The sequence below is a fragment of the Gossypium raimondii genome, chromosome 12, assembly GCF_025698545.1.
Source record: "Gossypium raimondii isolate GPD5lz chromosome 12, ASM2569854v1, whole genome shotgun sequence".
NCBI lineage: Eukaryota > Viridiplantae > Streptophyta > Magnoliopsida > Malvales > Malvaceae > Gossypium > Gossypium raimondii.
The window spans coordinates 16041256-16064293 of record NC_068576.1 but is presented as its reverse complement, the minus strand read 5'-3'; the positions used below and the strand labels follow the sequence as shown (position 1 = coordinate 16064293).

General features: G+C 31.5%; 1 protein-coding gene, 1 long non-coding RNA gene and 1 other non-coding gene across 4 annotated transcripts; all 3 read left to right on the top strand.

Annotated features, from left to right (window-relative positions):
• The first annotated feature begins 306 nt into the window (after positions 1-306).
• LOC128035691 (small nucleolar RNA R71) lies at positions 307-412 on the top strand. Its single transcript, XR_008192242.1, has one exon. It is a non-coding gene; the product is annotated as a small nucleolar RNA R71 (small nucleolar RNA).
• Positions 413-3598: 3186 nt separating this feature from the next.
• Positions 3599-4885, top strand: LOC105763420 (LOB domain-containing protein 38). The gene is made up of 2 exons (XM_012581655.2): positions 3599-3965; positions 4051-4885. The coding sequence occupies exons 1-2, from the start codon at positions 3782-3784 to the stop codon at positions 4563-4565; spliced, it is 699 nt and encodes a 232-aa protein (XP_012437109.1). The 5' UTR covers positions 3599-3781; the 3' UTR covers positions 4566-4885.
• Positions 4886-19905: 15020 nt separating this feature from the next.
• LOC105763419 (uncharacterized) lies at positions 19906-22484 on the top strand. 2 transcript variants are annotated; one of them, XR_008191864.1, is made up of 2 exons: positions 19906-20630; positions 20714-22484. It is a non-coding gene; the product is annotated as an uncharacterized LOC105763419 (long non-coding RNA). The 2 variants fall into 2 exon arrangements; XR_008191863.1 differs by having other exon boundaries at positions 20709-22484.
• The last annotated feature ends 554 nt before the right edge of the window (positions 22485-23038 follow it).

Genomic DNA, 23038 nt, shown 5'->3' with positions numbered 1-23038 from the left:
TATTTTTCAAAATTCCTAAAGTTTATTTCGGCCATTTTTTGTGGACAAATGGTTTTGAAATGAGATTGAAAATAAAGTTAAACATTCGATTTTACTAGTTTTGAACGAACTGCGCAAATGGTTTAAAATACAATAAAATAAGTACATTTGAAATGAAGAAATTTTTTTTGGGTCATTCCGGTGGCAATGTAGCTTTTTGAATTCGGCCATAACGACTGGGTCGAGTTTGGGGTGTTCCAATTTAAGCTAGACTTAATGTGTCTATCAACACCGTTATAGAATATTTGGATTTGAAGCTACACATGCAGTCCATGGTGTGGGCACTTCTTTAGCATAGTCTTGAAACGTTCTCATGCCTCGTACAGGGACTCATCTTCGTATTGTTTAAAATTGGTGATTTCTCACCGAAGTTGAATGGTTCTACTTATTAGGAAAAAAATTTAAAGAAATTTTTTCGCTAGATCATTCCATGTGGTGATGGAACCCGACTCTAGTGAGTTTACCCAATCGACTACATTGTCACATATAAAAATGGGAAAATATTGTAAAATTATTGATAAATAGACCTCCATACAATTCTCTAAAACTCCTAAGAATTTATACTCTCTTGTAAGCCTTAAAATATTTTATGGTGTGTCTTAATTTTCTTATTTATGCATTTGTAAGTTAAATAGATTATATGTATAATTTGAATTATCCTTTTATTTTGTCTACTCTTCTCTCTAACTTTTATTACGAATTCTCTTAATTTCATAATAATTCAGTGTACTCAATGGATACCTCGGAAAAACTAAAATTTAATAATTATATAATAATAAATAATTTTGCCGGACCCAAAACTAAAAGCAATAATGGAAAGATAAGGTTATTAATTATCACTTGGACATAGTAATCATGCTTTTTAATTTTATTTTTATAATAAAAAGGGTAGGATCAGGAATTGTCTTTTATATATTACTAGTATTTACTATTTTCACCTTAAATTCAAATCCAGAAAATTATACTTTTATTTGGATGCAGGCATTTCTTGCGATCATGACTTGCGGCATGTATCAGAAATTTTTTAGAAATCATAATAAAATTTTAAATTTTAAATAATTTATATCTTTATAACTATTAAAGGATTGAATTATTTTAAGAGATCAAAGTACAGTTTTATCTTTATTAATTTAAAATTTTTTAAAAATTAAATAACCTAAATAGCAACTTTTTAGGGGGCTGGAACACTGCCTCTACAAATGCATAAAAAGAGACCAAGGCAAATCCAAAATTTAAGGGTATAACAAATATTATAGGGAATTCCAAGTTAATTACATGAATTAGTTGTGAGGAGTTTAAACTAAATATGTTAAAAAGGAAATATGTTGGCTCATAAGCTATTTAAATTTTGTATTTTCGAAATAAATTTTGTTTTAATAGTTTAAAACTATGGAATATTTTAATGTTTAACTTAAATAACTCTTGAGTTTAATTAATATCGGAAAATTTTAATTCCAACTAAAATCATAGCTCAATTCATCAAATAAATAAATTTTATAAAACAAGTAAGACCAATTTAATTTTTATTTTAAATTGAAGTTAAACTTTAAAAGTAAAACTTAATTCTGAATATCAAAGTTGATATCGATCTCGAGCTTCTTACACACACCCTCCACTAGGATACATACCAATGCAAAGCAACACCAACATTTGTTGGCTATAATAGATTACTTCTTGTTAAAAACTTGGGACACTTTTTGGATGAAATTTAAAAAAATTATCTTTATTGTAGGAGACAACATCTTATTATAGTTATTTTAATAAAATTGTAACTCATAATAATAAAAGGAATGGTTTGAGTTGGATTTTAGAATAAAATTATGATTAATGTATTTTTTGTTTATTTAAAATAATTTGATCTAAACAGAATTTCACTCATTCAATCTAAAAAATTACAATAATCAATCAAAATAGATCTCAATCTACATATATAATTCTTTTTTTTTTAAATTATACATATGATGTGTTGATAATAGATTCTAGTGAACTTCCTTCTAAAAAAAACTTATTAACTACATCTCTAGGTATGGTTGTGTTTCGTAATGTCACTCAAAACCATCAATGATTAAATCTATAAAAATACTATATCCCACTAGCCTTACAATATAACCCCTCCCATCGACCCCAAGAACATGTGCATTCCATGGCCTTGCCATACCATCATCAATCTCCATTCACCCCCTATAAAAATCAAACCACTTCCATTATTTAAAATGCCCTTGCCTTGATGCAAGACTACTTTATTTCAACTTCTTTTTTTATTATAAAAAAATCATAAGAAGACGGAAACTAAATAAATAAATAAAACGAAAGATCACCAATAATTGTATTCGGTCGATTAATATACTAAATTGAATATTTTATTTCATGTAGTAACTAAAAAATTTAAGTATATTTAAAAAAAGGTAAATTACACCATTAGTCATTAAATTATGGGTAAGTTCTCGTTTTGATTACTTAACTAAAAAAAGTTACAATTTGGTCACGAAACTATTTGAAAGTTTTTTATTTAAGTTATTAAATTATTCAAAAGTTTTTATTTAAGTCACTGGTCTGTTAAGTCTTTTTAAAAAGAAAAGGTTCGACCAATGAGCTCCAAGTGATAACTCGACAATCAGTACAGTGGATCAATACTAATCAATTAGTAGAAGAGCATATCTTAGGTCCAAGTCAATCTGACGGTTAATACATGAGATCGAAGAAAAAACTTGTTTGAACCGTGGTTTGTAGATTTTTTACGTTTAAAGTTGTTTCAAAAAAAAAACTAAATTGTATAAAAGAAGGGGAAAGAGAGCTTTCAATTTATCCATATAGTGCAAAAAGAGAAAGTCATACAGTATCAATTTTATCATCCCAATAACTTAAATGAAAACTTTGAATAGTTCAATGACCAAAATGTAATTTTTTTAATTAAAAATCTAAAATGAAAATTTACTTAGAATTTAGTGTCTAATGATGCAATTTACCCTTAAAAATAACTCTTCTATTAAAACAGACCTTGTATATTTATTTTTAATGACGTAATAACTAAGAACGGTAACCTTTTATTAAAATGAAAAAGAATATATAATTGTTTTAATGTTAAAGAGGCGACCATCCGCGGAAACAAGGAGCCGTTTCCGCCCAAGACTTTGGAATCTAACCTCCGTCACCGCATTTCCCCTCATCCCAACAAACACTTCACCGCACTTTCCCCTATAAACCCACCTAAGGCTTGCAATGCGGACTAAGCTTTTTGTATGCAGCCAACTTCTCTTTTTATTTATATATAAATTCAATTCTAATAATATTCATATATTTATATATATTGGTGTATCATAAACTGAACGAGGAATATGTCAAGACTTTAACCATGGACTTTGAATATCCAATGTAAAACTTTTATAATCATTTATTCTGGCGATATTAATTAAGGTGAATAATTAGTGTGCGAATTCAGATTTAAATATTAAAAAAATTATAAATATGATGTAATCCCTAAACCAAGTTAACTCAACCCTCCTTACCCTTGAGTTTGATTTCAACCCTTTTTGTTGCCTTTAAAACCCTCCAAAGGCTTTCCCTTCCCACCCTTAATTTCCCTTCTCAGTTCTCCCTCTCTTCCCCTACACTGCCAGTTTCATTTCCCTTATATATATTATATGTATAATTTTCTTTTCTGTTTCTTGTAAACCAACGGTCAACCCTGGGAAACTTTTGGCATAAGGGAGGGAAGAGCAGTGATTGTTGGTGTTGTTGAGTCATGAGTTGCAACGGGTGCCGCGTCTTACGAAAAGGATGCAGCGAGTCATGTATTTTACGACCTTGTCTGCAATGGATCGACAGCCCTGAAGCGCAAGGCCATGCCACTATTTTCGTCGCCAAGTTCTTTGGCCGTGCGGGGCTCATGTCCTTCATCTCTGCCGTTCCAGAATCTCAACGTTCTGGTATATATCCGCGCTCAACTTTCCTTTTCTCTGTCATATATTTCTGAGTTTTGGTTTGATTTTTTTTTATGAAACTTTCGATCAGTTTTGTTCCAATCACTGTTGTTCGAAGCTTGTGGTAGAACAGTGAATCCAGTGAACGGAGCTGTCGGACTTTTATGGACAGGGAACTGGCATGTTTGCCAAGCGGCAGTTGAAACTGTCTTACGAGGAGGAACTGTACTGGCGGTGCCTGAACTTATGGCTCCCACACCAGCATCCGGTGAAAAATCGGAAGCTACTAAGATTACGTGCATGTTGAAGTTGCAAGAAACAGAAACAAAATTTAATTCAACCTGTCGGTTTTCCACTTCAAGATCTAAGGTTTCACCTAAGCGCATAAAAGTTGAAGAATTCAGTAAATTTCAGCCGTCCGATCTAGATCTTTGCTTGACTCCAAGCTCCACAGGCAACCGGCTTCCGGATAACAGACGACCGGGGACTCCGTCATTGAACTCGGAGGAATCTGTTACGACGACGTGTTTTGAAAGTGGGTTTGCAGATCAACAACGACAAGGTGGAGAAACAGATAGAATTAAGTTATTAAACTTGTTTGTTTGAAGAGAAAATTATTTTAAAAAAGAGAAAAAGTCTGACTGTAATATTCTTCTTCACTACCACGTTTTCTGATGTACTTCTGAGGATGGGTTTTCTCGGAAAATAATTTTCCGGTGAGTTTTTGTAAATTACCGGCACTGGAATTCTCTCTCTTATGTTTTGCTTTACAGTATTTAAACTGTTAAAAGGAGGAGAAAAATGAAAGTTGGTCGGTAATCTTTAAAATCATCTTCTTTTTTACTACTTTGTATCTTTCTTCTTTGTGTTTAGTATTGAATGTATGAAATGAATAAATCAAAATTATTGAAACATTTCCCAATTCATGATGATGGGTACAGTTTTTTTTTTAAATTATCCTGTGATGCATTTTAGAATTTAGTTTTGTTTGGCTTCGAAAGTGAAATTTAGATAAATCATCTAACAACTATGAATTTAAATGTTTGGAAAAAGTTGCTAGGTGCTTTTATGGCATGCAAGAATTCTTAAAACATCATAATCCACATTCTAACTATGATATTACTGTATTTCTAACTAGAATCATGACCCATGTATTCAACCAACCAGGAGAATATGTAATTTGGAGTATTGTTTTTCTGCTTTGATTGTTTAATATAAGGATTAAGTATGGAAGTATACTGTGTCTATCCTAACACTTACTAGCTCTTATGAAAACTCAATCATGGTAATAAAACTCTTAAGTAATAATGACCTCCATATCTTTTAGGTAATAGTATTGTGGACCAAAAATCAATATTGCGGAAAAAATTTTCTTTTAGAGATATGATATAACTTAATTTTGAATTTCATTATAACTACCTAATCATAATAAATCTCCGTACAAATATAATCAAAATTAAATTCATATGAAGAGTTTAAGATAAATTTAAAGTAAATTTATCGAAAGACTTAATTAACTATTTAATTATTTTTTAAAAATTTAATAATTTAATTTAGAAAATATCGCTTTAAAATTATGATTACTTATATAAATAATTCTAATCAAAATTAATTATTACAAACATTTAATTAAATAAATTAACTTTATATAAGAAAATAAAATAAGTACATCTCAATAATAATAAAACTTGTAACTCTTGAATTTTGAAATGCCAATAGGATATGGGAAAGTTTTTGCAAGGCAAATACGTGGCGATGAGTGTATGCCTTCATTTTCAATTGGAGAAAAAACTGTTAGAGCAGAAGCAACAAAAGGAAGGGAGAGTGCGACTGGCGTACCTAAGTTTCACCTTTAAGGGTCGTCCATTTATGATTTATCCCTCAAATACCAAATTTTCTTCCATGGTCATTGCATCGTGTCCCCCACCTTCTGAAGCTAGCGCGTCACATTCATTCTCCATCGTCCAAATTCCAATCATAAACATGGTGATGGTGTCATTCATCGAAATTTCTCGTCATAGTTATCCACAATTATTATACAAATATAATATTAAAAAAAGGGACTGGGAAATTTGGGAGGCGGTTGGGTTTGGGGGCCTTTCCGGCGCTAGACAGACAAAGGCTGATTGCTGCAGGCGGCATTTGGAGTGCTCAAAGAGGCGTAAGAATATACTTTTTGGAAGAGGTGTAGGGAAACCTTTGAAATCCACAAGATTCACAAAGAAAGGGTTAAAATACGTAATAAGTTTATAATTTTTTGTAAATTTAAAATTTATTCTTTATATTTTTATTTTTAATAATTTAGTCCCATTTTAAAATTTAGGTTCAATTATTAATATTTTAAATTCTTTTGTTAAATCTATTAGTGTAATATTTTGAAATTAAAAAAAAACTTACTTAATAGTCATATAACTAAAAAAAAGGATGTATTGAATCTGGATATAATAAAATAATTTTAATAAACAGTTGCACATGAATTTTAAAATCTTAGGGTCTGTTTGATAGGGGAAAATATTTTCCGGAATTGGTTTTCCCCATTTTTCAGTGCTTGATTGGAGGAAAATATTTTCCTTTTGAAAAATCAACTCCAAAACACGGAAAAATGCCTTACAATTTTTGGGAAATTGTCTTACCGATTCAATCTCCGTAAGACATTTTCCTAAAGCTCTCAGGCATTCTTCTCCCTTCATCCATTCTTCTCCCTTCCTTCATTCCTTCAAATTTCCGTTCTTGAAAGCTTCATTTTGGTTCAGAATTGGAAACCGTCATTGATACGTTGCAATTCTATTTTTCACTGATTACTTCGTTTATTTTCATTTCTTTTTGGCTTTTATGCTCGTTTATTTTTCATTTCTTTTTGGTCGCTACTACACGCCATTTTGCTTTCAAATGATGGGTAAGCTTCCTTCTTCTTTTATTCTTCGTTCGGTTGTTAATCTTGGAAGCCATCTTTCTAATTTCCACTCTTTTCTTCTTCTTCTAACACCATTGCTACCCACATCGATTGCCTAAGTAAGAAACCCATGTCCATGCTGTTAGAGGAAAGGAAAAAGCAGACCACCGCTTCGATAATGTTGATCATGCTTTGAGTTTGTTCAATAAGATGATTGAAAAGTACCCAAAGCCTTCAATTGTGGAATTCACTAAATTATTTGCGACCATTGTTAGAATGAAACATTATGCCATTGTTGTTTCTATGTGTAGCCGATGGAATTATTAGGCGTTTCCCATGATGTTTATTCGTGACCATCTCGATTAATTGCTTTTGTCAATTAGGTTGAATTGATTTTGGGTTTTCGTTTTGGGGAAAATCTTTGAAGTTAGGTGTTAAGCGATGTTGTAATTTTTCAACTTTGATTAATGGGCTTTGTAATCAAAGTAATATTTCGTAACGCCGTGTGTGTTCGATATAATGTTCGATATAATGTTTTACGGAAAAAAGATTGATCTTTATGGTTGTATTATCTCTAGTAATCTTTTGTAAATATAATGTTTTCATCTTTGTTGTTGATTTATATCACCGCCTCTTTATACATAATGTTACGTGTAGAGAATGAGTATATATGTTGTATCTGTTGAATGGGAATATATAATTGAACCTATTTTACTTTTCTTTTCCCAGTTGGTTGTGGAAAGAATGTTGGCTTCGAAGGAATAAAAAGGGTAGAATGGGCGAGAGATGAATTTGAAAACGAGTTTGGGAATGGAAAGAAAGTATGTCTTCCTTAAATTATTTGCATACTTGGTTTTTCTCTTGTTTTCTTGATTTTGAATCATTACTTTGTACATATCATCTATTGTGTTTTTGTTGTTTATGAAGAAATGGCTTGGGGGTTCTCCACAACTTCAATAAATCCTACTTCTTCTCCTTCCAAATCACGATACTTATGGAGTTTTATTGCTTTAACCCTTTGCTTAATTTCGGTGTTTATTGTTCATATTTGACCATACTTCCAAGTTTTCGGCAATCTTTTTCTTTGTGGGTTATATAGTAGTTTTAGTTTTATCTTTTCATTTAATTATTCGGTTCATTTATTTTATGATAGGTTTCAACCCGCATTCTTATTGATGTTAGCAAGATTGACATGACCATCAACATCACCGGATTCAAGATTTCAATGCCTATCATGATTGCTCATTGCTATGCGAAAAATGGCTCACCCCGAAGGTATGAATGTTCGGTTTTTAGTACCCTTGTTATGAGATTGTTTGAGCAACTAATGTTTACATATCAGATTGAGCACAGTCGTCTTTGGTTGCTGAGTATGCTTAGACTTGCATGATGATTTACATTGCAACTCTGGATATTTCTTGAAACAGAACAAATTTGTATGCGAATGATTTCCAAATGCGAATGAGTGAATAAAATGTAAAATTTAACTTTCGTATGCAGACATAGCATCAATTCTTACTTATGATGTTCATGGACTATGCCATAGAAGTCAAACAAATCAACTTAAATTCCATTGCTTACTATCTTGTTTCACTTTGCTAACTGATATTTAGCATGTTTATTTTCTCATTTGATCATAATATTCTATCTTCCTGATGTATATGGTATTGCTCAATGTGCAAATTCCTCACTTGAGACCTGCGGAATACAAGAGGTCTAGGTTACCTAGGAATAGGAGGACTGTGAACCGTGCCTATGGAGGTTTTGAAGAAGGTTTTGAAGATTCAGAAAACCAAGGAAAAGGTTTCATCAAAGAACTAGTTCAACTGATAAAAGATTCATTATGACAGGAAGTAACAACGTTGTTTCTGATTTTTGTTTTTTTCTTCTAGTTCTACGCATTTTCAGACATCTCTTGTACAAGTAAACTTCATAAATAAACTTCATAAATAGAGAAAGAATCAAGACACCGTATCAAGATATTGATACTTTTATGTGGTGTAATATTATGCACTTGGACAATGTTGTTACTATGTGGTAAACTACTAATTATGTATTTGGATAATATTATTTCTAGTATTCATTGTGGTTTCAAGCAATTTATAATTATTCAATACTTGTTTTTAACGCAATTACAAATAATTTATTTGATATTAGTTTTTTCAATTTATAACGATTAATATTGTAGCTTAATAATTGAGTATTATTATAAATAAATCATTGCAATATATGTAAAAACAATTTAAAATATAAAATTTATTTATATATTAATATATGTAAAACAACTTTTCCGGAAAATATTTTCAGAAATCATCAAACAATGAAAATATTTTACATAGATTCAATCAAACACTAGAAAATATTTTCCAAGAATCATTTTACGAAAAAGTAAAACATTTTCCGAAATCATTTTACGGAAAACATTTTTGGCAATCAAATGCACCCTTAAAAGTAGAGGAACTAAATTTCTAAATATATATAAATTAAATTTTAAATTTACGAAGAGTATAGAGACTAATGACATATTTTAACTTCAATAATACCTTACCTTCTAGTTTATTTCTAAATTTATGTGATAAAATCGTATATTTATGATTTAATCTATCTAGCTAAGATAAAACCCACAACACCCAACATTGCTCCACGGCTTGGAAGAATATATATATAATTCTTAGAACTATTCATAATCTCTCATCTCATAAATAGAAAGATAAATGCACTTCAACGATCTCAAACCATGTTTTCTTGCACTAGCAGCAATATCGATACTAACCAAATTAAGACTCAATCGACTAGCTTGATAGAATTAAATTTTATCTAAAGGTTAAAAACATTTGGATTATCATATTCTCATTTTAAAAGTTATTGGTATGATCCTCGATTTATTAATTATTAGATTTTTTAAAATATAAATATTTTTAATTAGATTTATTCATTGAATATATATCCAAACTAACAGATATTTGGATATTTAGACAGATTTAGCTATCTTCTTTTGTTTTCCGCTTCCTGTTATTTATATCCGATTTGCTTTAGATTTACTTTCAATTTTATATATATATATATATATATATATATATATATATATTCTGCCTAGGTCGGATCTGAATTCCAATAATAAAGATTTGATTTGTAAAATTAAAAAAATTAATTCAATTTTAATTTGTGAGTAATAATATATCTAATTTAGTAAATATTGGAGTATATTAATAAAATATTTTTAAAAGAAAAAAGTTTACAAGTTTAAAACAAATATTTAACTCACAATTTGCTTTCATAACATTCAATTTATGCTAAATTAATTGATTTATTCATGCAATGCACGAATTAATTATATATTAATTAAATTACATTAATTATTTTTAAATTTTGTAAGTTGCATTAATAATATGAGTACAAAATTAAAATATAATAAGTTTAATTTTAAAAGCAAAATAATTGATATTAGAATCAATTTAAAAAATACTATTTTATAAATCAAATAAAATTAAAATAAATAGGGATTATAATCCAACCTATCAAAGTTTCGGTTGTTAAATATTTATTTTAAATATCACTAGTTTTAACTCCCCGCTTTGCTGGGGATCTACAATTTTTTATAATTTATTTGATTATAAATAATGTATGTTATTTTCAATTAATAAATAATTATTTAATTATTTTTGAAGTTTTAAAATATTATTGACATATTATGGCATTTTAATCATGGAAATTAACTTGTAATCCAGTGAGCAAATAATTAATTTGGAATAAATTTAAATCTAAATCCAAATTTATTCAATAATTATTTTAAATCACATAAAAATATTACATCTACAAAAGTAACACCAACACTATATGAATACGTGAACCAAATTATCTATATAAAATTTATTAATGTGTAAAAGTTTGTATTAAAATCATTAATACAAAACCTTATGTTTATAAATTAAATCATTATAGCAAATTATACAAATATAATCCAAGAACATTAAATAAAAATTTAAATTTTTTTATAAATGCAACATACGAAAACAATTTAAACGCCATATAAAAATATAAAATAAAATTATTTATATGTCAAAAACCCTTAAAAAGTAAAAAAAATCAATTATTCACACTCAATTAAATCCTTGACGTTAACTAAAATATAAAAATTATTAAAAATCAAAAAATAGAAAAGTTATAAAAAATATTTAAAATATTAAAATTGATATAAACTTATTAAAATTATAAAAATATAAAACTTATAAATATTATAAAAATATAGAAATCTAATAAATTATAAATTTTTTATAAAATTAATAAAACTTATTGAAAATATTTAAAGTTAAAAACGTTTTAGAATTCTTTAAAAGTATTAAAAATATTAAAATTGATATAAAATTATAAAATTATAAAAAAATCATAAAAACTTGAACTAGACTAGTTAGCCTAAAATCAACAAGGGTATTGATCCGGGAAAAGCCATTAGACTGATTGATCTAGGAATCGGGTGGTCAAATCAATTTTTTATTTTTTAATATTTCTATCAAACCAAATTTTCATTATCCAACTATTAGCATATGTCATAATGAAATATTCTAATCAATGTTTTTAGAACCAGACCAGTGGCTGAACTGATCAGGCCACCAGTTTATTAGTTTGATTGATCCATCCAATTCAATTAAATAAAACATTAAAAAATAAAAATTATTAAAAAAATCAATTCAATCGTCTGGTTCCTGGGTCAGCCAACCTAATGGCTTTCTCTAGATTGATACCCTTGCCATATTTCTTTTAAATATGTATTATTATTTTTTTAAAATTAGAATTTATTAGAGTTTTATTTTTTATAATATTTATAATTTTATAATAATTTTTGGGCAAGCAATATATGGAGGTCCGGAAGAGAGAGTTCATTGACTTGGTTCAGGGGAATATGTCAGTAGCGGACTATGAGTCAGAGTTTGTGCGACTCAATTAATACGCGCTTGAGATGGTATTCTTTTGAGAAGGATCTCTGCAAGAGGTTCTGATTTGGGTTGAATCAAGACATTTAGGTCTAACTGGTGGCCCATAGCACTGAGGTAGAAGCGTCGCGATTTGTGGCAAATGAATCTGGTAAGAGACCCTCTAATTCCTCTAGAGCGTCTAGTCGGCAGGCCAAGAGGGATTGAGATTTTATAGGGTCAAAAAGAAGTGCTCAATCGAGTCAACCCAAACAATATAGAGGTGTTATGGTTAGTGTTGATGAGGCACCGAGAGCTCCTGTTTGCTTTGTGAGGACTGCGATCATAGGCACCCTGAAGAGTACTGGCGAGTGATTGAAGCTTGCCTGCGATGTGGTTCTAAGGAGCATATGCTGAGAGATTGCCCGAGAAGGATTGAAGTCTCTCAGAGTCAAAGTTCTACATCTGCATCTTCTAGAGGTCGTGATAGTAGTAGAGGTGGTAATAAGAGACTAGTTGGATAGAGGACCATAGCTCACACTATTACTGCACGAATTAAGACTAGAGGACTAGTACGTGTATATGTTTTTCATGGGTCACAGGTCTGGGAGGCGACTGATGTAATTGCAGGTACTTTCACATTGTAATCTATTCCTTTAATTTTTTTTATTGACTCTGGTTCGACCCATTTGTACATATTATATGATCTGGCTAGTGAGTTGGGGATTTTGGTAAAGACCAATAGGTTGGGTATGACTGTTACTAGTCCTTTGGGTGACGCCGTGGTAGTAGGTCGGGTGTATCATAGGTGTCCCCTAATGATCCAAGGTCATGTTTTTCCTATTAATTTTATGGAATTACCTTTCCATAGATTCAATGTGATTCTCGGTATGGGTTGGCTGACCAAGCATCAGGCAAAGGTGGATTTTAAGTTGAAACGGATTACTTTGTGTGATAGTGATGGAGTGGAGGTCTTTGTTATTGGGGAGAGACCAGAACTTCTTTCTAATGTGATTTCAGTGATCAAGGCCGAGATGATGTAAAGTAAAAGCTGTGAGGCATATCTGGCTTATATGTTGAATTCGGGGTGTAAGGAGCTGAGGGTTCAATATATTCATACTATAAGAGACTTTTTTGTTGTTTTACCGAAAGAGTTGTCGAGATTGTCGCCAGATCGTGAGGTGGAGTTTGGCATCGAGTTATACCGTAGTACCACACCGTGTCTATTGTGCCCTATCGCATGGCACAAAATGAGCTAACAAAGTTGAAACTCTAGTTGCAATAGTTGCTTGATCGGGGTTTCATCCGACCGAGTGTCCCATTAGAGTGCGCCAGTTTTGTTCGTAAAGAAGAAGGATGGTACTTTGAGGCTATGCATCGACTATCACCAGTTGAATAAGTTTACCATCAAGAATAAGTATCCATTGCCCTAGATTGATGAACTGTTTGATCAGTTCAGAGGTGTGACTATATTCTCGAAGATAGATATGAGATCAGGGTACTGTCAGCTTAAGGTGAAGGAGTCAGATATTTTGAAAACTGCATTCAAGACCCGATATAGACATTATGAGTTCTTGGTCATGCCTTTTGGTTTGACAAATGCTCCTAATGCATTCATGGACTTGATGAACTGAATTTTCACTCGTATTTGAATTAATTCATAGTTATCTTTATAAATGATATCCTTGTGTACTCACGCACCAAGGATGATCATGAAGCACATCTGCGGATTATTTTGCAGATTTTGTGGGAGAAACAACTGTTTGCGAAGCTGAGTAAGCGTGAATTATGGTTGAATTAAGTGATTTTCTGGGCCATGTTGTTCTAGCAGATGAGATTCGTGTGGATTTAGAAAAAGGTTGAGGCAATAGTGGAGTGGAAGTCGCCAAAGTCTGTTACTGAGGTCAAAGTTTCTTTGGACTGGCTGGCTATTATCGTAGGTTTGTTGAGGGCTTTTCTATTATAGCTCCACCTTTAACAAAGCTACTATAAAATAATGTGGTGTTTGAGTGGACCGATGAGAGACAGAAGAGCTTTAAAAAGCTCAAGGCAATTTTGACTAAGGCGCCTGTGTTGATTCAATCGAAGCTTGGTAAAGATTATGTGGTTTATAGTGATGCATCATATACGAGGCTCGATTGTGTGTTGATATGCCTCAAGACAATTGAAAATACATAAGCGTAATTACCCAACTCGTGATTTGGAATTAGTTGTCATGGTGTTAGCGCTCAAGATTTGGCACCATTACTTGTTTGGTGAGAAGTGTATTGTTTACATAGATAATAAGATCCTTAAGTACCTCATTGCCCAGAATGAGTGGAACTTAAGGCAAAGGCATTGGATTGAACTGTTGAAAGATTATGACTGTGTGATTGAGTATCATCTCGGTAAGGCAAATATAGTCGCTAATGTGTTGAACCAAAAATCGATTACTGAGCTGCAAGCTAGGTTTGCGCAATTAGGTGCGACTAGTGATGGTGGGTTGTTAGCTGAACTTCAGATAAAGTCGAGTTTACCTCAATAAATTAAGAAGAAACAGTTGGATGATGAGAGTTTGGTTAGGAGGATTTGTTCGGTTGAGCAAAGTGTTATGAAGATTTCGAGCTAAATGCTGAAGGGATTTTGAGTTTCCGAGGAAAACTATGTGTGCCTGATGATGTAGACCTAAGGCTTGTGTTTTTTACTAAGGTGCATAGTAGTCTTTATGTTATGCTCCCTAGTAGTAATAAGATGTATCGAGATCTTCGTGAGTTGTATCGGTGGCCTAGACTGAAATATGATGTGGTAGATTTTGTATCAAGGTGTCTAGTTTGTCAGAGAGTAAAGGCAGAGCATCAGTATCCTTTAAGATTGCTTCAACCGATTAGCATCTTGGAATGGAAATGGGAGAGTATTATGATGGACTTTGTCTCGAGTTTGCCTCTAACCTCGACAAAGAATGATTCAGTTTGGGTGATTGTAGACTGATTTTCGAAGAGTGCACCATTTCTAGTTGTGCGTACTAACTACTCCGTGTAAAAGCTAGCGGAATTGTATATAACAGAGATCGTATGTATTCATGGTGTACTGATTTTTCTTATTTTCGATAGAAATCTGCAGTTTACCTCGAGATTTTGGAAGAGTCTATAAGAAGCTTTGGGGTTGAAACTTCACTTCAGTACAACTTATCATCCTCAGATAGATGGTCAGTCGGAGAGGGTGATTCAGGTTCTAGAGGATATGCTCGTAGTTGTGTAATCGAGTTTGGGGGCAATTGGGAGCGTTATTTGCCGTTAGCTAAGTTCGCTTACAACAACAGTTATCAGACAAGTATTCAGATGGCACCATTTGTGTTGGTTAGGTGTTATATGGTAGGTGTTATATGGTAGGAGATGCATGACTCATTTGTGTTATATGGTAGGAGATACATGACTCATTTGTGTTGGTTAGAGATGGGTGAGAGATGGATTGTTGGTCCAGATTTTATTTGGGAGACGGAGGATTAAGTGAAATTGATATGTAAGCGGTTGAAAACAACATCAAATAAACATAAGTCTTATGTGGATTTAAGACGTCAAGATATCGAGTTTCAAATTGGTGATAGAGTTTTCTTAAATGTTTCTCTTTGGAGGAAGGTGTTAAGATTCAAACAGAAGGGTAAATTGAGTCCGAGGTTTATTAGACCTTATGAGGTTATTGATAAGATTAGACCGATAGCCTATCGTCGCAAGGTTCAGTAGAACTTGAGCGGATCCATGATGTCTTCCATGTGTTGATGTTGCGGAAGTATAGATTGGACTCATGCCATATTGTGTTGGTTAAGGAGATCAATGTTTGATCTGATCTCATATATGATGAGAGGCCAGTTGAGATCTTAACTCGTAAGGTTAAGTTCTTGCATAATAAGACGATTCGGTTGGTGAAGGTCTTGTGGCGTAACCACAATACTGAAGAGGGTACGTGGGAAGTTGAAAACGCGATGAGACATCAGTACCACTATTTGTTCGATTCAGGTAAATTTTAAGGACAAATTTTCTTTTTAGTGGGGGAGAGTTGTCACGTCCTAAAATCAGGTCTAATAGTTTTGAGATTAGTAGATTAGATCTTCGATTTAGAGACTAAAGGTTAGTCTAAAAAAATTTGAGAATTAAAATTAGAAAAGGGAACTCGGAATTAAGTATCCAAAAAATTAATTTTACTAAAATAATATTCGAAAAAAATTAAAACGGTTTTCAAAAAAAATGAAACAAATTTTAAAAATTAAATTGAGATTTAAAAGAATAAAGGAAATGAGTTTTAAATTAAGAGGAAGGATTAAATTTGTAAAAGGGATAAACTTCAGAGTGGCCCAATTACAAATGCCCCAAACTTAAAAAAATATATTGGGTTGTCTTTCCTGTCAATTTTAAAAACCAATTGCCACTCCCTCCCATCTTCATTCTCATTTGAAATTTTCAAATCCCTTCAAGTTCTCTCAAATTCTCTCCAGAAATTTGAAATTCCTTCCTCCCAAACACCAAATCTTCCATCAACTTCAAAGAAAAACCTCTTAAAACTCTTCAATTTCTTCCTCTTTTCTTCAAGGCATTATAACACCCCAAACTTGGTTCGATGGTCGGACCCGAGCTATGAAATGCTACAAATAACTTTGGAATAATCACGTGCAATTTAAACCATTAAATGATCATATTAACACACACAATTAATTATTACAAATGAAAATAGGACTAAATCGACCTTTAAAATACAATAGATTAGACTCGAGCATGAAAAAGGACCAAACTGTAAATTTTCAAAACCTTGGAATCTGTATTGATACCTAGTGAATGGTATCAATATCATTTTGGAATTCTGTCAAAATTTTAAAAAAGTTTAGTTCAAAACATTTTATCGATACCCTGAGAAAAAATATTGATGTTAATAATTAGGTATCGATACCAAATTGGTATTCTACCCATTTAGAAAATTGTTCATTTGGTCAAGTATCGATACCTTGGTCCTTGGCATTGATACTTTTATCCAGATGGTCAAAAATCACAAGTTTGAAAGTTCATTTCATGCCTAAACCTATATCTTAATTCATAGATACAAATAGGTACACATATAACCTGTATAAGACTCACTCAACTCATTACAAACATGCCATGATTCAACCATGATCTATTAACCATCTTACCTATTATAATAAACAACTAAGTATGCAATTAGGCACCATTATCCTAATACTAACCAATATGCCATTTGACACCATCACAACCAAATTCAAAGCATAAACTCAATTATGCATACGAACATGTATCATCATAGTACGATTTACCTTGTACATAATCAAAACTTAGCTTATCATTGAAACAACTTAATTTAATGAATGCATATACCAAAATTATCAACTAACACATATACCATACATTTTACCCAAGATTACCATTTTCCAACCATTTCATGATCCAAAATCAAGCATACCATCACTATACATATTATCATCATTTAGCCTATATACATACCATAGTAATCACTAAATTCAACATTATGCATGACAACCATTATAACAAAATTACAACTTCAAATTATAACTTTAAACCATCAACCTAAAATAGCCTATGTATATAACATATAACCATTTAAAACACAAACCACAATTAAGAACCAAAGTACCAACAATTAAGATTGACAAAAAACGAATCGCCTATATACATTCCACAAAATCGAGATTTAAATGATAGAAAGACTATTGAATCAATACTGAGATAGTATGAGTTCTCGACAATCCGCTTGACACGTTCCGCAAGTTGACCATCTACAAGGAAAAGGGAAACAAGGGAGTAAGCATTACAAATGCTAAGTAAGTTCACAGGTATTAAATCCAAGTAACTTACCTTAGGTTATAATTATACACTATATGCTACTTAGTTTGGTAAAGTTTGTCTATCATGACAAATCACATATAAAAAAGGTGAGTTCAACATTTATCAACCATATAATAACTCAATCATATAACATTTCAATTCACTTATTCAACATTTCATTACCATTCACAAAACAAATAATCATATAAATCAATTCACTATCTTAACTTATCATACAATCTATTTATATGCAATACATCCTATTTCAATTTAATGCCAAACATAAATTTTTATTTCATACTATGAATTATCAGTCCAAATCATCCTAAACCATATGAACTGCAATCCCCATATTATAACAATTCATCTTTATACCAAATAAATATTGAATGTCAATTAAATATCAATCACTACTTTTTCCAGTACTAATTCGAATCACATTCATCAATCATATTAGCTTTACGGGCTTATATAACCGATTATCAATATGAATATATATATCATCGATTATCATATCAACTCATTTTACAAATAGATATTTCATTTCACACTTTTCTTCCATTTCTTATCTATTTACTATCACAATATCAAATACCACATCTCACATTCAATTTTCCAATTTCATGAATTTCAATGTTCATTCATTATCATCATTTCAATTATGAAGTTTTTTTTATTTTATCTCCCTATTAACATGACTCAGACTCGGACGAATACACAAATCTAACCAACACACCAGTTTGACACCCAGTGCCTTATCGGAGAAATCTGAAGCAAATAGTTACGCCCAACGCTTATCAAATAGTTTGACACCCAGTGTCTCATTAGTATAACCGAAGTAATTTGGCACCTAGTGCCTCATTGAATTGTAGTCAAAGTAACCCTAAACTCTTCCTATCCTATGGCATGTCAATTATATCCGACTTTACCCAAACAGTTAATAAGGTATACATTACTCAATTTATTATTAATCGACATCTCAATTCACATATATTTTCATCATTAAATCATTCATCCATTTTTATGACATCATCAATTATCTCTATATGCATTCAATTACACATATTTATATATATAAACATTTTCATATATGTTCAATTACACGCATGATTACATGTTTGAGTGAAATTACTGTTTTACCCCTGATTACATGTTGTATGTTTTTATGTTAGAAATGCATGCAATTATGTTTTATTTGAATTTGTATGACCAAATATGATTAAGATGTATGCTAAATGTTGATTATACGTAAAGAAAAAAATAGCTATGCTTGAATTTTATATGTGTTCAGTTCTGGGTCACTTCAGAGACTAATATGTCGTTTCGGGTTTCGGTCGGACTACCACGACCGGGTTTGGGTCGGACCGCCCCGACCGGGTTTGGGGCGCCATAGAACTTGGCCTTTTAAGTTAAGCTCGCATAGTCCATCATTTACTCAGGATTGAGGTAAGCCACACTTTAAATGTCAAAAGTGAATAAACTCATAAATGGATCAAGGATAAATTCAACCTAGGTCCTATTCGATGTATTGTTAGTCTAGACAATTACAACTATGTCTCCATCTTATGAGAGTCATTTGCTCCGATACCTAAGACAAGGTATCTCCCTAATTGTACTTAATAGATGACATAATAATCCTTGAATCAATATTCTCAATTTTGATTCTTTGGACTATGGACCATTTAGATTACATACTAATATAAGTTGTCTTCTCACATCATGACATGACCATATGATGCAACTTAATATTAGTTAAACGTAAGGTAATTAATGAGCCAATATTTGCTTATATAATTTGTTTTGCATTCAAAACTATTAAAGAACAAATACAAAAGATAATGATGAGAATGATGAAATTTTATTAAAGCAATTTGTTCAAAAAATAACAAGCATATATGATGAAATAACTACACTAAAGACACTAGATCCTAACACTTCTCACTACAAATAATTTTCCATATACCAACATTTACTTTTACTTACTATTAAGTTTTGCCAATATCAATACATCTACACAGATAAATTACTTGTTCGTTAATATATAACGACCTTAGATTGACACATTTTGCTATCGTCGATATAAAACTATTTATAATGACAAATCAAATTTATCCATAGTATAAATTTTGTATATACCAATAGTTAACGTCAGTATAGGATGAATTCTGAAAAATTAGTTATACTATTTTATTTTTAATGGGCAATAATTTCATTTTTAAGTTAAAATAATAAAACACTCTATAACTATAAATTTTTTTATTCCGTTAATACATAGTTTTAAAGTTTTACACTTAATAAAAAAACGTTTAACTCTACTTCGTTTTATCTTCAAAAAGTTTACTAACCCTAAAACTCAGTTTTCCTTGTTTATTTTCGTTCTTTTCTTTCTCCGTTTCCTCCCTCTTCACCAAGCGATGAAGCTTGTGGATTTCATTTGTTGTTTAACAAGAACAACACAAGGGTGTTGTCTTCATCAAGCAATGAAGAGGGAAACCATCGTGATCACCGATATCACTGCCGTTGCCATACATCTACAGAGATCGGCATGTGGCGTCCTTGTTCTCACTCTCCTTTCGCCACTCTTTCACAGTTGCACCGCGACGTGTGGTGTCGCATCCAGGCCGTATCCTCGTCGACTGTGCTAAACTCAGCTGGCTTTGTGTCTTAGCTATGGCGGGTAAAAAGAGTCCGAAGCGTCTCAAATACTCAGCCCCTCGCTTCTCCAAGTTCTAATTTCTTCTCAATTTAGTAATATTTGAAATATTAAGTGGAAAAAGAGTTAAAGAAACTGGAATTGGCAGGTAGATGGTTTGGTTTATGTGGAAATAAAAACAAGGCCTTAACAACTTCCTTTTGCATAATTTTGTTAACTTAATTTTTAAAATTTTTTAATTTCAGATTTTCATAGATTTAATTCACCGTTCAAATTTCCAGATTCACCGTTCTATGAAGCTCCACGCTGTGTTACACATATAGATGATGCAAGCAGTATCACACTTACTAAGTACTATTTAGGGGTTTTCCCTCGCAGTGCAGTAGTTGGGTAAGACATTCTTAATGTCGAGATCAGTCACTTCCTCTGTTGCATTCTCATGATGCTGTTCTCGCTTTTTCTGTTTAGGTCAGTCATTTTCTGTGAGGATACAAACAAGAACGAATAGTTGGAATGCGGATGAATGAGGAAGAAATCAAGCGAAATCCTGAGTACAATAATTATTCTCACTTTTTTAATGGTTGGATTATAAGTTGGTCATCAAAACGTTGTCATATAAGCAGAATTAGCTCTATATGCCAATTAAATATCATTTTAATTTTAGAATTAGCTTCGAATCTGGGTGCTTATTTTAAATACCGTGAGAACCTGGCATTGATAGTTTGCAATTAGAGACCATCTTAGGACAGTCCAAAGTCTTGTATTAATTAAAAACTCTAATTAAGTAGTCTGGTCGTATGGTTGTTGACTTAAAGAATTATTGTAGCCGATGATAAAGGGCGCAATTTCTTTGGTAGAGAGCTTCATTGATGCATCAGACTAGGAATAAGTGGTAGAGAGCTAGGCACCATGTATCAGACTAGGAATGCATCAATGATTAAAAAAAAACAAAGGGGCTTTGGTGGATACGATTAAACAAAGCTTGAAGATTCAATTAAGCTTTAGTGGGTGGTAAAGTAAGGGGCTTTTGCTTTGATCATGTTTAAACTACAAATGTAATTGTTTCTACCTGCTTGACAAGTGACTACATTTGATAAAAAAGGCTGCTCGAAGTACTTGTTGCAATCCTATCTAACCACAAGCAACATAAAAGTAATAATTCAACTCTATAGATTTTAAAATTTTAAGGAAATATCTATTAAAACTAATATGGTGTACTCAATTGGTTTTCACAAGTTTTGCTCGGTCCTTGTATCTCTACATACTTCAAATCAGAGGAAATACAAGATAATGTAAGGGTCAAGTTTTATGTTTTCTCTCATTTCTTTAGATAATGCTCAGCGGATACGATTTACACTCAATTGCTTTGTCATTGTTGATTCTGTTTTGAAATTGTAACTTATATTAATTATATTAAGTAGCAACGTTTAGTCAAACATGGAATTGTAAAATCTCCAAGGATGAAAGAGGTTGGTCTTCATAGATTCATCTACAAGGTTTCTTAGGTCTGCAAGCTTCAATCTCACTACTTGCATCTTTGTTGAATTGCCTGTTATTTGGTGAGTTCCAATGATCATTACTTTTTGTTCCAGCTTTGAAATTGGATTTCTAATGCCAATTTAATTAAAAGATAACATAACTAAGCTCCACCCTTAAAACATTTTATCGAATTTAATAAAAGTAGTGCATTAAATTTAAAATCTTTCTTAAAACAAATTTTTGTTTGGGCAATGCAAGGTCACAGGAAGTTGAACATGTTTAGGAAAACATTGTCATTTGTTCTAACCATGAAGAATGTGATGCACGCCCTTCTCAAGTTAAGTTGACAAAAGGTTTTTCTGCCGAGGAATATGTAAAAGGCTTTTATGTATGATTAAACATTTTATCTAAAAGAAACCTTTTCTGAAATCCAATGATTATTTACATCTATATTTGATGCTTTCTATGACAAACACGTTTTCTTTTTGGCTTACTATGATTATTTACATCTATATCAAGGTAGTGTTGAGGACTTGGGTAGAGCATCACGATGAAGCAGCTCAAGAAAATGAGGCTTCGAGCAGACAACTTCTGACTTTGTGACATGATGCGAGTTTCTTGTGCATGGAAAGTTGGGTGCATAGTTCATTTGCTAGCATAATAAAGCCTATTAAAGAAATTGGATTATGTATTTGATTTATATTTGGATTATGTTTGTATTATATAATTTGCTTAGTTTGATTTAATTTAGATTTTATTTAGATATATTTTTACTTTGAATAAAGTATATTGAATTAAAATCATAAATAAATTAATATTGTAAACAAAGTAAAATATTAGCAACAACTGGACTTTGATGGTCTTACTAACTGTCGGTATATTTGTATTACTCATGGTATAATAGGAATTTCATTTATAAGAATATTTACTGACGATTTTTACCATCGATATAGGTATTCGAAAATCAGCTATAGTAGATGGTACTTTATTGACAGCTTCTACTTTAGCAATGCTTAGATTGCCGGTATAGACTTTTAGACTTATTTCGATGATCATGTTTTTCGTCAAAAATATTCTATATCAGCATTACATCTATCAACATTTATTTATTTCGTCAGAATAGCCTTTTGGACCATCGGTATAAGGTATTCATACCTATATTGATAGTTTTTTTAGCGAAGGTTTTTAGGTCGTTAGTAGTTGGTAGTTTGTTTGTATCATTGATATATTACACTTAATTTTCCTGAGAAATCTGTTATGCATATTCTTGGTATAGTACCACTTACATCATAGTGGTTTTAAGGGCATTACATAGGATA

Coding starts and splice junctions, on each gene's coding strand:
- LOC105763420 (XM_012581655.2), top strand. CDS start 3,782: ATGAGTTGCAACGGGTGCCGCGTCTTACGAAAAGGATGCAGCGAGTCA. Junction 3,966..4,050: donor TCCAGAATCTCAACGTTCTG/GTATATATCCGC, acceptor ACTTTCGATCAG/TTTTGTTCCAATCACTGTTG.